The sequence below is a fragment of the Sceloporus undulatus genome, chromosome 1 (assembly GCF_019175285.1).
Source record: "Sceloporus undulatus isolate JIND9_A2432 ecotype Alabama chromosome 1, SceUnd_v1.1, whole genome shotgun sequence".
Taxonomy (NCBI): Eukaryota; Metazoa; Chordata; class Lepidosauria; order Squamata; family Phrynosomatidae; genus Sceloporus; species Sceloporus undulatus.
In genome coordinates this window covers 239,310,906-239,326,867 of record NC_056522.1, presented here as the reverse complement: position 1 = coordinate 239,326,867, position 15,962 = coordinate 239,310,906, and the positions used below count along the sequence as shown (strand labels likewise).

At 39.5% G+C, this 15,962-nt stretch overlaps 1 protein-coding gene across 2 annotated transcripts in view; it reads left to right on the top strand.

Annotated features, from left to right (window-relative positions):
* SEC22A (SEC22 homolog A, vesicle trafficking protein) overlaps positions 1–15,962 on the top strand; it is a 1,054,631-nt gene that overhangs the window by 1,008,831 nt on the left and 29,838 nt on the right. Inside the window, exons 4-8 of one of the 2 annotated variants that reach the window (XM_042445084.1) lie at positions 188–351; positions 4,748–4,942; positions 7,477–7,595; positions 8,746–8,811; positions 10,886–11,453. In XM_042445084.1, the coding sequence (XP_042301018.1) occupies positions 188–351; positions 4,748–4,942; positions 7,477–7,595; positions 8,746–8,811; positions 10,886–11,086 (745 nt within the window). In that variant the 3' untranslated portion in view covers positions 11,087–11,453. Of the gene's footprint in view, positions 1–187; positions 352–4,747; positions 4,943–7,476; positions 7,596–8,745; positions 8,812–10,885; positions 11,454–15,962 lie in introns of those variants that run through there. The other variant, XM_042445085.1, reaches the window with a different exon arrangement.

Here is a 15,962-nt window from a genome sequence, read left to right as displayed (position 1 = left end):
TTACTTTTCTTTTGAACATGGTGTTATTTTCTCTTGAACAATAATGCTTTCATTATATGCACAGCTAGTTTTCCTTGTTATAGCACTTAGAGCTACTTAGAGCTACAGTAAGCCATGTTGTGGATACATGAATTTAATTTGAAATGTTAAATACATATATTTTTCTTTTAAAAACATGTTCATATAGTTTTATTAGTTCGCTGGGAGTGAGTTACATGATGCTCTGCACTGAAAATTATCCCAGTGTCCTGGCCTTCTGCTTCTTGGATGAGCTTCAGAAGGAGTACATTTCCACCTACAACATGATGAAGACGAATACAGCAGTTAGACCTTACTGTTTCATTGAGTTTGGTAAGGGATTCAACATTTTCTTCAATAAATTTTCTTATCTGACATCTTAAACACATCTTTCTGCTTTGAAGGCCCTTACTATTCATAGGAAATTTTGTATCTTATAGTCCTTTTTATTAATCAGTTAGAACAGTAGGATTTGCATTTAAAATCTAACTAACCACAATCATTATTGGATCCATAAGCCAATACTGTGACATGGAAGCTGCCCTTCAAGTGCCAAACAAAACAAGAAATATTTTAACTGTTAAGTAATTCTTTGGAAAACTGCATTTAGGTAGGCCTTCCTGAAAAGGGAGTTCTGGAGCATTGGTACTAAGTATGGCAGTCCCTTGCACTAAGAGTGGTGCTGCTGGTCTGTGAGTGATTAGTTGTTGATCCATGGACAATTTCCAGGAAACAAAGAAACAGGGGGAACAAACATGGTACCAGGATGGGGGCTTTTATATGAGCCTGCCCAAATTCTAAGATGTTCAGGGGAAAGCTTTCTCATAGTCCCACCACCATTATAGGCACATTTCATGAGGACACCAGAGAGCCTTCTTAGTGATTGCTCCCAGGTTATGAAATCCCCTCCGATGGGAGGCTGGTTTTGCAGGCTCTCTGCAGCAAATACTTTCATTTAGGTGGGCCACAGGCACAAAGGGCTTACAATGGGGATGTGTTTCTGTCTCTTTTTCACTGTGCCTTACTGGCATTTTATATTGTTTCAGTCTTCTGTTTTTAACTGAAATGTCCTTTAATTTTGTTTTAAACTTTTGTATGCATAATTTCCCACTGTACTGTACTGTATCTTGTTTTTAATTACATGTAAACCACATTGGATTGTACAAAGAGAATGGTGGGAAATAATTTTTTAAAAATCTGCTTGGAAAGCAGATCAGTGGTGCTGGAGAAGATGCTTTGATGTACCATGGATTTTAAGGCTATTGACTTACTTTCCCCTCATGAAATTATACAGTCGTCCCTCCACATTCACAGGGGCTAGGGGTGTAACATCCCTGCGAATGTGAAAAAATTGTGAATAACTTCCCTCCCCCAGGGAGCCAGTTAAAGGGACAGTTGGGCTGGGCAAGAGGAGCAGGAGTGTGTGCGTTCCTTCCCCAGCACTCTGTCCCTTTAACTGTCTCCCTGACCCTTCCCAGGAGGGTGAGCTGCCTGGTTCATCAGACACCTCTCAGTCCTGGAAATAGGACTCAGTCCCACCCCAGGCCCCTTCTTAGGAGTGAAAGAAGCCCAAAGAACCAGGCATCTCTCTGTCCTGAAAAGGGGTGGAGGGTCAACCTTCCCTGCCTTTTCCCAGGATGGAGAGCTGCCTGTGGGAAGACATCTCTCAGTCCTGGAAAGGGATGGGGTTGCTGCTCTCTCCCTCCTGGGTTTTTTTCCTCCGAAGGAGAAAAGCCCGACTGGGAGGAGGAGGAGGAGGAGGAGGAGTGCCTGTGCATGTGGTGGCCATGGCCTCACGAATGATTGAGACAGCGAGTGTCAAAGTCATGAATGTCAGGTTACAACTGTATTGATTTTGTAGTGGACTTCATACTAGTTGCTGTTACATTGGAATTTATAGACGTGTCCACATATATATAGTATTACATGGGGAAATGAAATTTGAACCTTTTATTTGGCACGATAAGTCTCTTCCTTTGGTCTTTTCATTCCTATAGCATACAGTTTAGAAAAGTTGCTTTTGGGAGTACCAGCCCCCAGAATCTCCCATTCAGTATGTGTAGTGGTTGTGCTAGCTGCTGAATTCTGGGAGTTACATTCCAGGAAAAAAACAAAACCTTCTGCAAGCTCTGCTGCAATACAATTAATGAATATCAGGGGCCTTCTACTGCTGGTTTGGATTATCCTGGGGCATCTGTATTGCTTTTTGGGATATAAAATTATGGCATGGATTTTGTTAATTTTCTACTTGCCATCTCGATCTTTTTTTTTTTCCTTGTAGCAGTCACATATTGGGAACATGGTTGCTGTTCCTTTTACTCAAACCTCACATATTACTTACTTTTTTGCCAAGAAATCCATTAGAGATAATTGAGGGATTAAGGGTAATTTAATGAACGTGAACAGTTGTATCATAGAAAGTGCAGGATACAAATCTTTTGATAAAATAAATATAAAGAAGTAATGGAAATGTGCACACTTTGCCGTTGACACTGGAGTGAGCAAGATGTGTGGGCAGCCAAAAGGGGAAAGCCATTTATTTTATTTCAAGTATTTTTGTTAATGCACAATTTTGTAGCAGACTAATATGCCCCTTCCCAAACCCATATGCTTTTCAGTTCTGTATCCAGCTATTGTACACTAACGTCCAGATGCTGTCATTCTGTATTATAAATGTGAAAGGTACATTTCAGCAGTTCTCCTTAATGGCATATAATGGGCTTTGTCAAAAAGTATTTCAGACCTCAAATAGGAGAAGGGTGGTATAAAACATTTTTATAGTGTCTTTTTGTTTGTTTTTGTTTTTGTTTTTTTGTACAGTTTATCTTTCTATTGTGCTTATAATTATAATCGTAATAAAAGAACCACATTTAGGCTGCATCTACACATCAGAAACCATCCAGTTTGACATCTCTTGGAACTGCCATGGCTCTATGCTGTGGAAGCCTGGGAATTGTAATTTACGGTGGCACAGAGCTCTGTGACCAAGAAGGCTGAAAGTCTCACAAAACTACAATTCTCAGAATTCCATAGCATGGAACTGTGGCAGTTAAAGGAGTGTAGTGTGGATGGAGCCTGAGTTGTCATTCTTTGTACCTCGTGGAACCAACTAACCATCCAAGCACACACATTACTGAAATGACTCAACATCATGGAATATTCCCCATTGATTGATTTCTTGGATCCTACATAAGGAGAAAGTCAGGTTATAAATAAACCAACCAAACAAATAAATAACTGGGTTATTTGCTCTGTTATTATTAGAAAAAAATGTGGCAATGTCAGTACAGTACTGCAATTTTGGTCTTGTGTATATCTATTAACTTGATGATGGACTCATTTCTGGTAGTCACAACAATCCTTTCAACAAGACCTGATTCAGTTCTGTGGAACCTAGGCTACCCAAATGGATACAGAAATAAATGTTTATTTTTGGAATAATATTTTTGCATAAATGGAAGGTCTTTTACAAATGCTTGAATACCTGACAATATTTACTGCAGTGAAAAGTCAAAAAAGTTAATATACAGTATTTCAGAATTGTGATAAAGTATAAAAAGCAGCAGTGTACTGATGCATTGTTGTTGTTGTTATTGTTGTGTGCCTTCAAGTCATTTCTGATTTGTGGTGACCCTAAGGCAAATCTATTACAACGTTTTCTTGGCAAGATTTGTTCAGAAGGGATTTGCCTTTGCCTCCCACTCAGGCTGAGAGCACGTTACATGACCAAGATTCCTCACTGGGTTTCCATGGCTGATTGGGGATTTGAACCCTGGTTTCGAGAGTCATAGGTGCAGTACAGACTGCCAAAAAATGACAGCCTGTCGGCGCCTGTTTTCCCTCCAGAGGGAAGCCACATCCGCCAAACTGCGTGGCTTCCCTCCGGCAAAAAAAGAACCTGCGAAAAGTGCACCACTGGCACACTTGTTATGTCAGCACTGCACGGCGCTTACGTAACAATGGCAGCACCCATGTGTATACAGGGAGCCAGCATTATTATGCCACTGCCACATACTAGGGTTGCGGGGCGTGTGGTTGCTCTGCCTCCGCACAACCCTAGTATGTGGCCAGGCTGGCCTTTTCATATGCATATATACATATATAGCTCTATCCCTGGCTTTTCACTCCACCAAATGCATCTGAGGATTTAGGTCTAGGAAACTAGACAAAATAAGCCAGGAATTGTAAATAAAAGTAAAGAAGCCTTTTGAGCTTCTCCCCCCCTATTAGATAGCACATCTCAGTAACTACTAAACTATAGCTAGTGGGCTTTTGTCTAAGAAATTTGGTGTTATGGATTTTTCTTAATATTACTTCATTCCTAATATTATGCAATATTCCATCAAAGTATATGTAACTGGCTTGTGGTTAGAAATTTTTTAAAGTACTTTTTTGGTAATATCTTCTACATTACAAGAAAAAAAACTAAATAATATGCAATTCATTAGTTATGTTAGCTATACTTTCAGGCTTGCCATGGCATGAGACATTATTTTATTCATAATTAGATTTCTTGTGCTTAATTTTTTGGTGCTGCAAAGTTAATTAGCCCATGATATATTAGTTGTAAAGTAGCAACAGTGTTAAAACCTTCCACAATGGATGTAAGAATTTCAATAATGAGTTTAAATGTAGGTATATGAGCTGTACATTGCCCATAAAACCACAGGGTCTCAAATGATTTTATTAACAAAAGTCTAAGGGAAAGTTTTTTTTATCCTTTATGCAGATAATTTCATTCAGAGGACTAAGCAAAGATACAATAATCCACGATCTCTTTCAACAAAAATAAACCTTGCTGATATGCAGACAGAAATCAGACTGAGACCACCGTATCAAATTTCTTTATCTGACTTGGGCTCAGCCAACGGATATGCACATATCTCTCTTCCAGAATACAAAGGTACTGGGAAGATATCTACAGGTGAGTTTGCTCTTCTTAAGTGCAGTTTTCTTCTTAAAGATCTGTTTGCCTGTGCTCTTATAAATTTCTAAACATGACAGTGTTCACATCAATTTGCCCCCTTAATGATAAGTATCAGAATCCTCCTCCTTCTCCCCTTCTGGTCTGGAATTCAGAATGGGAAGAGGTTGGCTCCCATCGATTCCAGTGCAGTCTTTCTTCCTATTACTAATAGCAGACTGGGAGCGGAGTCCAACTGGAACTTTGAAGGGGCAAAAGTTTAAAGGATCTTATGTTCCAATTCACACACCACAGGCCCTATGTTGCTTACCCCCTAGCAGAATTCAACCAGAAAAATGCAAGTGAAGTAAATGCCTAATTGGGTCCTATGATTTCACCCAATTTGAAATCTTGCTAAGTGCTTTAATATAATGTTATTTCAGTTTTGGTGTAATCAACCAAGTACTTAGCTTGAAAATGTAAATATAAGCAAAAGAAACAAAATGTCACTGTTCAACAGAAAATATTGTACTGAGTTAGAATGTTTGTGAGGTTTGGAAGAAACAGGTCTCCATTCATCGCACTGAATTCTAAAGTGAACTTGTTTGCCTTCATGTCATATCTGACTTACGACAACCCTAATGCAGCCCTATCACAGGATTTTCTTGGCAAGTTTTTTGAAAAGGGGTTTTCCTTTGCTTTTCTCTGATGTTGAGAGAATGTGACTTGCCCAAGGTCACCTAGTGGGATTCCATGACTGAGCAGGAATTTGAATCCTGGGCTGGAGAGTCATAGTCCAACACTAAAACCATTACACCAAACTGGCTCTCCTCCATTGAGATTTATTCAAGTCTGGTCCATTCTCTTGATTCTGACATGTTGGATTTAGAACATATACACATTTAAAATATAAAGCTGTATTTAAAAAAATGTTTTCCTCTCAGTAGCTAATTACTAATTACATATTAAGCAGCATGCAATTAGTTCTACAAGAAACATAAAGTGTGTTCCTTATAAAGTTTGGAAACAGTGTTGATCAGATGGTACTGTTCTCTTTTGGAGAAATTCCCTTTGTCACCCTTGTGCTTTCTCCAACTTTATGAATTGCTTTGGAGAGCCTTTTTCTGCTGCAGCTGTTCAGTGCAGACAACACAGAATGACACCTCTCTCTATATTAATGTTCTAGCTCATTAACTTCATTGTTGGCACCTTTACACTTCAGTGATTTAAACAGAATGATTTAAATATGGTTCAATAACCTTATTGTCACTCTCACAATGTTACCTAGACTACTGTGGATTTTGTCTTGTTTTTTCATATTCAGTTTCTGTCACTTGTTGTGGAATAGCTCAGCAATGGCTTGTACACACATTCACTATGAATTGGCAGTCATTTATGTGTACAGATGAATGTCTGCAAAAATGCTAACTTTCCCCCTACTTTGATTTTGCCTCTTTATTTTCTGTATGATTTCTAAGAGAATGTTATATTATGCCCCTTTGTGGATCCAAGGATAGTAAACATGTTACTTGCAGCTTCAGAAGTTTTCATAAATCTTCTTCAGCGGCATTCACACTGTATAAATAATACAGTTTGACACCATTTTAACTGCCCTGACTTAATGCTGTGGAATCCTGAGATTTGGAGTTTGTTGTGGCACCAGGTCTCTTTGATAGACAAGACTAAATGTCTCAAAACTACAGTTCACAAAATCCCCTAGTATTGAGCCATGGTAGTTAAAACGATGTCAACCTGGATTATTTCTGCAGTGCAGATTCATTCTGTGTGAGGCCCTGTTAACACATGCATTAAGACTTGGAAGTCTTTCTACACTTAATGTGGAGAGGCTTCTTAGGATCAGTTGTACTTGCTTGTGAGAAACATGATGAGCAAAAAGAGTGAATGATTAAAGAGGTAGAAGTACTCAAAATGGATAAACTGTCAGGCAGAGACACAGCTCCTATTTTGTCTCCTCTTGTCATTGTCAAAAATTAAAGCAAACATGTTTAACACTGGATTTAAATTATCCTTTAGCTTACACTTTAACAGAGAAGAAAACATTGAGAACACATTTCAAGATTGTTATTTACTACTACTCAGCAGCTAATTATGGATTAACTTTACCAGCCAGTTTTACATTCAGCTTGCCTAGAGCTCTGTTCTAACCGTCTTAGCCTTAGTCTTAAAGGCTGCTGGTTCCCTTTTCTTTCTTGCACACCAGTACTTTGACTGAAGCCTACCCTGCTGCCCCCTTTCCGCTCACCACCCTTTTACTGCCCCCTTTCCCCCTCACTGCCCCCATGGATCTTTCCAATGTTCCTTGGGGGGGCATACTGCCCACTTTGGGAATCAGTGTTCTAAAGCATACATTTTCTAAAGAATGGGATAAAGAACTGTTTGATGAATCATGTTCTTGATAAACATTATATATTTTCATTGAAGTTATATGAACCTGAGTAGGAGGAAGACACTGAAAAATAGCATCATAATTTTTGCCCCTTAATGAAGATCTTTTAAAATATTTATAATATTTTTTTCTTTTTTCTGTCTTCCAGCCCCTCACCAGCGATTGGAACCTGTAACGCTGCCAGGAATTGTTTCCTTTGTACTCAGTCTTTTATGTGGAGCTTTGAACTTAATTCGCGGTTTTCATGCTATAGAAAGTCTTCTGCAGGTACTGTTCCATGTTGATGACTGTCTAGTAAGTAAATGAGTGACAGCCTTTGAAAAACTGTCTGTAAGTTTAGTTTATTTTATTTTAGAAATGCTCTTGCATTGATTAGCAGGATAAATCACCCTTTGACCACTATTTGGATAAGGAAAGCACTCTCTTTTCCCACAGAGGCTGGGGTGGATGGGTTTGGCAACTAGCCTTCAGGCTGATTTGGCCTCAAACAGCTTTGATGGAGCAAGCTGACGTGTCTCACGTGTCTTTCTTTCTGTATGTTACAAGTGCTAATGTAATTTGTACATACTCCTTTTAACAAAGGAAATGTCCTTGTACAAGTCACTTCGTAATATTCCACTGAGCATATACCTATAAAGTTATATTGAGTTGTACTCTATAAAAGTCAGTGGATTAGAGTTAGAATTTATACTTCCCACTTTACCATTAAGGAACCTTCCGTTTTCCAGTGTTCAACGTGAAGGGCATGAGTTAAGATGCCATAGGTTTTATTTTGCATGAAACAGTCCCAGGTCTATTACAGAAAAGAATTGTAACCCAGATTGTCCAAGGACAAGGCTCCTGCCCATAGAGGAATTAAATATTCACACTCAGAAGGTGGTGAAATCACATACTTACCTCTGTGTCCAAAGTATTCTAGTTGCCATATGAATAGCTGGTAGATACTCTTGTTTTTTTTATTTTCCCTTTATTTTTTACTCTGTATGATAGTAGCACCATCTAGTGGATATGCTATGATTTACATAGCTTTATGAGGCTGTGTCTATGGTCCAAGCCAAATCTAAGGAGCTACAGGTCAATCTTTTTCAGTGCTGATCTCCAGTAGTCCCTTAAAGCAGGTGCTAGGTGTGTGTCCAGTTTTTAGAGTAAAGGAAACCTCCCTTCTCACTCCTGTTCTTTCCACTTCCTGCAAAACCCATCATTTCTACCCCAGCCTTTGATTTTTTTTTCTTTCAACCTAGGTTTTTAGTACTGAAACTGGCTAGGAAAAAAATCAAGTGTGATTTGTGGACTTCTTGGTATTTGGAAATCATGCTAAAACAATTCTTTAGTTATATGTATGAACTACATAAGGGCATGTCAGCATAATATGGAATCCATTGCTTTGAGAGTTTATATTTTGTTTGTATATTTTCAGGAGGACCGAGAAGACTTCAGCTACATAATTGCCTTTTTTCTTGGCACTGCAGCTTGTTTGTATCAGGTAGATTATATTTTTTACATACTGGGGATGCTCTTCAAAGGTCCTAGTTAACTCATGACTAGGATCAAATCTTGTGAGTCTGAACTGCAATGAATGCAAATAGTTTTCTTCTTTGTGGTCTCTGTTACTTCACATATATAGGAAATATTGTTTCTGGGAAGCCCATCTTCAGAAATTTCTAGAGCTATTTCCCTACTGGAGTGATATTATCTGAACTGTTATGAGAAGTCAAGGTGGTTGTATTGTTCTCATTGTTATAGGAAACTGTGAAAGTTATGGGGTTATCCGAGTTTAACCCAGCAGCCACACACTGAAATAGATCAGACATAAAATAATTGTCCATGGCCATTCACTGTAATATTGGGAAGGCAGGCAGAAATGGACCCTGTTTTGGAAATGCTGATAGGGTCCTCACCATCACTGACGTCTTTCATCTAGATATGCCAACTGTGTATAGCTTTTACATGATTCTTAGAACGAACTTGTTAGACTCCAGATTAAAAAAAAGATTATATAACATTGTACTACTGCTGTGTTTGAAAGTAAGAGTACACAAACCACTGGCACAGCATATTCTTAAATGAGCTTCAGCTAACTGATTTCAGCGGCTGTAATATGCTTCATTTGTATTGGATTATGGCTGTTATCTCTATATCTGTCTGGTGAAAAATACATCTTTTTTCCTTCAATGTAAAACAAAGATTGACATCCAAAGCCCTGTCCCATTAATACAGGGGTCACTATCCTGGAATTTTGAAAATGTTTCCTGGGCACCACCACAAGTAGGCTGGTGGGGGGGATGATCGCAGAAATGGAGGGAACACCTCTGTGCTTACAGGCATCTGCGGTCATGCATCTCCTCCTGTTTCTTCCTGCTTCTATCCTCTTGCCCCATCATCTCACTCCAACAGTTGCTCCTCTTTCCTCAGTCTCTCATTGCTGCCTCTTTTCTCTGCCTTTGTTTGTCACTAGTTCATTCTCTGGGTGTTTACTCTTTCTCTTGCTGATCCTTTTTTCTGTTTCTCTGTCCATCCCTCCCACGACCCATTTGCATGGAGTTTGGTGAGCAGTCATCCTTCTGTAAAAGGGGTGATGAAGAAGACAAGTCTTGCCAAGCACCCTCAGTCTTGCCAATCACCCTCATTGCTGCAGGGGAAGGTAGTTGTCTTCCTTCTCCAGGGTTTGTTTTTTTTAACACATTGGTCCCCCTGCCCATTCAGTGAACGGAGACATTGCTCATTTTTCTTTAATAGGACAAAAAGAGGGTCAGCTCCCTCCCCCCATGGCTGGAGTAGGGCAGGAATCTCCTCTCCCACACCTGTTATCCTAAGGGTTCCTGGTGCAGAGTAGGCTTCTATTTCTTCCAGCTTTTGTTTAGTAGGACAACCTCCCTTGCAACTACAAGTGAATGAAATAAAATTAGAAAAGCAGTCTGGCAAACACTTTAGCACTCTCCCTGTTACAACACAGAGTTTAGTATGTTAACCCTTTTGAGAGAACATATTGCAAGCAAGTGCTTCTGTTATCACATGTAGTTATTTTGTCTTATCAAATGGAGAGATTTGTTTCTTGAAAAAAAAACTAAATAGTTCATGCTGGAGACAGCAACAGAAGGTAATCATATTTGGCTACTGAAGAGAAGGAAGACATTTTCTATTCTTGGAATAACCCATTTTGTAGAAGCTTTTGCTATTTTGTCTCAAACTTAATTGTATATGATGTTCTGTGGAGTTGTAATAACTGTGAGGTTTCAAATCCACACTAAGAATTCCCCAGCTTGCTTCCTAGATTCTAGAGTACAACAAAGAGCAATAAAACAGATCTATATGATCAGAAGCCAAAATAAATTACAGATTTATCTTCAGAGTTCTCAAGCTTTTTTCTGGAAGTCATTTGCTGATAAGGATAGCAAAGAGAACCATGAAAAAAGGACTATAAACAGTTTCTAGCCTTGTGGGAATTGTTGTTTTCATATGGAATATAGGGTTCTTAATCTTTCATTTTCATAATTTTTTATAGGAATCTAGTAAGGCTGCAGGAGTTACTCATGCCTTAATGACTTTTTTCTTTGCAGTGCTATCTGTTTGTATATTGCACGAGCTGGCGGAACATTAAATCCTTCCTAACTTTTGGCTTAATCTGCCTCTGCAACATGTATCTTTATGAACTTCGCAATCTCTGGCAGATCTTTTTTCATGTGACAGTGGGTGCTTTTTCAACGTTACAAATCCGGATAAGGCAGCCACAAGGGAAGTCTGCTGACTACAATGTGTGATGGTAGTCTCAAGGCAAACTTTATGCAAGAGGTATGTCTCTCAGGAGCAGACAGCATTTCTGTGAGAGCAGCTCCCCATACTGTAAGGCATCAGAGACATGACAATGAAATTCTTCAAAGAAGAGCTGAAAAAGGTTCAGAAACTAATTGGGGTACAACTGAAGCCCCTGTGCTGAAGAATGTATCCTGAGAACAAATGAAAAGTTTGGAGGACATCATGAAAAACTCCACATTCAGAACTATGGAAATGGAAAGAATCTGTATTGGGCTTGTTGTGCATACCAATTGGTTTCTTCAGTGCTAGACCAGTTTTGCCTTTGTGAGGCAGTAGAAAAGGCTGAAATAAAGGGATGGTATTGCATATTAACACACTGTTCAGTATGAATGAATTCCTAGATGCCAGATTATTGGATTGCACATAAATTTAATGATGTGTGTCTGCATTTTCCTTAATTAAAATCTAACCCGGAAACCATCTGTTCATGGGGATTAGCTCTTGGGCCCCAAAGGCCTGCCATCTAGTGCTGAGTTAATTATGAACTGCTTTACTACTACTGTTCCTTTCTGCAGTGAAATCCATTTTGAAAGAATGCTTCGGAAAGTGATTCCCCTCCAAAATAATACCATTGCGTTATTCTGTCTTCAGTCCCCTCATCTTAAAAGAAGTTGGCTGAGCGGATATGGAAGGAAACAGAAATCTGGCCCACTGCAGGTGGCTAACCAGCCTGATTTAGAAAAGCACTTAATTGCTAGTAATTTACTTGATTTGTAAGGAATAGCTTTTGGTCACTAGAATACACTAGTTTGTGTACAACAGTTGTATAACAAGAGAGGTGAGCAACCCAAAATGGTAGATGAACCATCAACATTTCTCCTCCATTGCAGCTAGGAAATAGGTAATGAAATAGGTTGGGAGATACTGCAGGAAGTCTGTTACAAAACAGTCATATAATTTTTGTGGTTTGTTGAAATACAAGATGATCACTTTAGAGCCACATTCTGAATTCAAGCTTGTTTGTCCAAAGAATGAATATTATGGTTGTATTCATATTTGCCTTGAAAATGACTTACTCAAGTCCCATTGATTTCAATAAGAATAAAGTTTGATACAACCATATTTCTTATATATGATCAAAGATGATAAACTTGTTAATTGGTGCTAGTATTAAGCAAGACATGGGAATAAATGCCTTTTCAGTGAAGTTGGGTGTTGAATTTTTAGCATCCAAAACATGTTTTGGTTATGATCAGGAATCAAACACTTCAGGATAGAGAGAACTACAGGCAACAATAAGGTGGTTGCAGAGGAGAGTTGAGGGGAAATGATCATGAAGAGGCTATTGTATGTTTATCCTTGCATCAAATTATTTGTACCATGACTAATCAGGAGACATAAGATTTGGCTTCTAAACAGGATAATTTCCAAAATGTTTGTTAAAATTGTGATTTGAAAATGATGGCTAGTATCTTGTTAGTGCCACCTACTCCAGTGTAACTGAGCCAGTGTTGGAAGGAACAGCAGGAGAAAGAAGGCCAAAGGTGCAGAGACTGTGAGGGAAGGCAGACAGTGGAGAAATTGCCTGGTTGGAGTGGTCAGATCTTGTCTGGCTTTCCTTGACACTGTTGCATGACCTGAAAAAATGTGCAACTGTGATCACAGTGCATCAGTAGGGTTCTGGATTTTATGAAGACACTCTTGTAAAACCTCTTTTACTGAATGTTTTATGATTCTCTGGGCTTGAATTACAAGAAATCTACCATGCAATTGTGGTTATTGTACATTACTTCAGTGAAGAAAAAGACTCTGTATTATTGATTTTAGTATAAGTATCAGACTACTTTACACAGTGTGTATAATTTCCCCCCTGCCATTGTGGTTTTATTTTCTGGGGCTGTGCATAAGTTACCAGACAGTGGCTACCTAATCGCTATACTTGCAGTTAAAATAGTTCTGCCCTACTTGAATTATATTGTGTATGCTCACTTTCTGCACCGAAAAAAAACTGCCCATCGTACGCAGTGCTGTTCAAATGTTGCATTTCATGTTTTCTCTGTATTGGGGTACACACCTAACAGAGGTTAGGGGCTCCACAGGGCCCCTTGGGGGCTTCCAACTATAATCTCCCCACTCCAGAAGCATTTTTTAAAAAATTGCATCAGAATATCCTCTAATACCCCTAGGAGGTTTGGAGGCATGTTTGCTATATTTGGGGCCTAGGGAAGCTTCCCCTTTAAACAAGAATTGAACAGGAGGTCACATTCTGGGTTATTTCCTCTTGGGAAACAGGCCTCTCCTGGGTTTAAAATGGCTGCGGAGGGGAACTGGGAGGCTGAATGGACTAATTGGGAGCAAAATAAAATTTCTAGACAAGGAATTTCAAAAAATTAGGGGAAGGGTCCTGGGGACTGCCTGTGTCCCCATACCTTATCTATATGATTCAGCATTTACATAGAAGCATGGGTGAGATTCATTGTAGGTCCATGGGAAGCACGAGACCTGGGTTCAAGTACCAACGTTTACTCAGCAGTTGGCTTTGGAATTTAGTTCCCCAGTTGCAAGATAGGAATAATAGTGGTTTGACTATTTAAATACAGTTGGAAAGCGCTTTGTACCATAAAAGGGCTATCTAATCAAATAAACATGGAATCAGTTGTATATGATATTTGCAGCTTCATAAAATAAGTACAAGTGGTAAGTGGTAAGACTGAGGAATTGGATGATATCTTTCTAGAACAGATGACCACACAGTCAGAAAAGAGAGATGTAGTAGTGATGGGCGACTTCAACTATCCTGATATTTGCTGGAAGTCAAACTCAGCAAAATCCTCAAGGCCTAGCAAATTCCTCACTTGCCTGGAAGACAATTTCATGGTCCAAAAGGTGGAAGAGGCAACAAGGGGGTCAGCTATTTTAGATCTGATCCTAACCAACAAGGATGACTTGGTTAATGGGGTGCAAGGGGTGGGATCATTAGGTGGAAGTGACCATGTTCTCCTGGAGTTTGTTATACAGTGGAAAAGAGAAGCCAGGCATAGTCAGACACGCATCCTAGACTTTAGGAGAGCGGATTTCAGTAAACTTAGAGAAGTATTGAGGGCAATTCCATGGTCAGAAATACTAAAAGATAAAGGAGTTCAGGACGGATGGGACTTTCTCAAAAGGGAGATACTGAAGGCACAATTTCAAACAGTTCCAGTGAGAAAGAAAAACGGGAGGTGTCTCAAGAAACCAGGATGGATTACTAAGGAACTTTCAACCGAGCTGAGTTTTAAACGGAACATGTATAAGAAATGGAAAAAGGGGAAAATCACAAAAAAGGAATTCAAAGAAATAGCAGGCATGTGTAGGGGTAAAGTCAGAAAAGCTAAAGCGCGAATGAACTCAGGCTTGCTAGAGACGTTAAGAACAATAAAAAGGGCTTTTTTGGATATGTCCGCAGCAAAAGGAAGAAGGAAATGGTAGGGCCACTGCGTGGAGAAGATGGCAAAATGCTAACAGAAGACAGAGAAAAGGCAGAATTACTCAACACCTTCTTTGCCTCAGTCTTCTCAGAAAAGGCAAAGGGTGCTCAACCTGAGGATAATGGAGCAGAGGACAGAAGAGGGGAATTTCAGCACAGAATAAGTAAAGAGATAGTACAGGAATACCTTGTTAATCTAAATGAATTTAAATCTCCAGGACCAGATGAACTACATCCAAGGATATTAAAAGAACTGGCAAATGTCATATCGGAGCCATTGGCAATAATCTTTGAGAACTCCTGGAGAACAGGAGAAGTCCCAGAAGACTGGAGGAGGGCAAACGTTGTCCCCATCTTCAAAAAGGGGAAAAAAGAGGATCCCAACAATTATCATCCAGTTAGTCTGACATCTATAACAGGAAAGATTCTAGAGCAGATCATTAAACAGAGAGTCTGTGAACATCTAGATGGCAATTCCATAATCACAAATAGTCAACATGGGTTTCAGAGAAACAAGTCATGCCAGACAAATCTGATCTCTTTCTTTGATAAAATTACCAGCTTGGTAGATGAAGGGAATGCTGTGGATATAGTATATCTTGATTTCAGTAAGGCCTTTGACAAGGTTTCCCATGACATTCTTGCAAACAAGCTTGTAAAATGTGGCATAGACAAGGTACCTGTTACATGGATTTGTAACTGGTTGACTGACCGAACCCAAAGGGTGCTCAACAATGGCTCCTTTTCATCCTGGAGAGAAGTGCCAAGTGAGGTCCCACAGGGCTCTGTCCTGGGGCCAGTGTTATTCAACATCTTTATCAATGACTTGGATGACAGAATTGGGAGCATACTTATCAAATTTGCAGATGACACCAAATTAGGGGGAATAGCTAATACCCCAGAGGACAGGATCAAGATTCAAAATGACCTGAATAGACTAGAAAGCTGGGCCAAAGCTTACAAAATGAAATTCAACACGGAGAAATGTAAGGTATTGCACTTAGGGCGGAAAAATAAAATGCACAGATATAGGATGAGTGACACCTGGCTGAATGAAACTATGTGTGAAAGGGATCTAGGAGTCCAAGTAGACCACAAGTTGAACATGAGTGAACAGTGTGATGCGGCAGCTAAAAAGGCCAATGCTATTTTAGGCTGCATCAATAGAAGTATAGTGTCTAGATCGAGAGAAGTAATAGTGCCACTGTATTCTGCTCTGGTCAGGCCCCACCTAGAATATTGTGTCTATTTCTGGGCACCACAGTTCAGAAAGGACATTGAGAAACTGGAGCGTGTCCAAAGGAGGGCGACAAAAATGGTGAAGGGTCTGGAAACCATGCCCTATGAGGAACGACTTAGAGAGCTGGGGATGTTTAGCCTGGAGAAAAGAAGGTTAAGAGATGATATGATAGCCC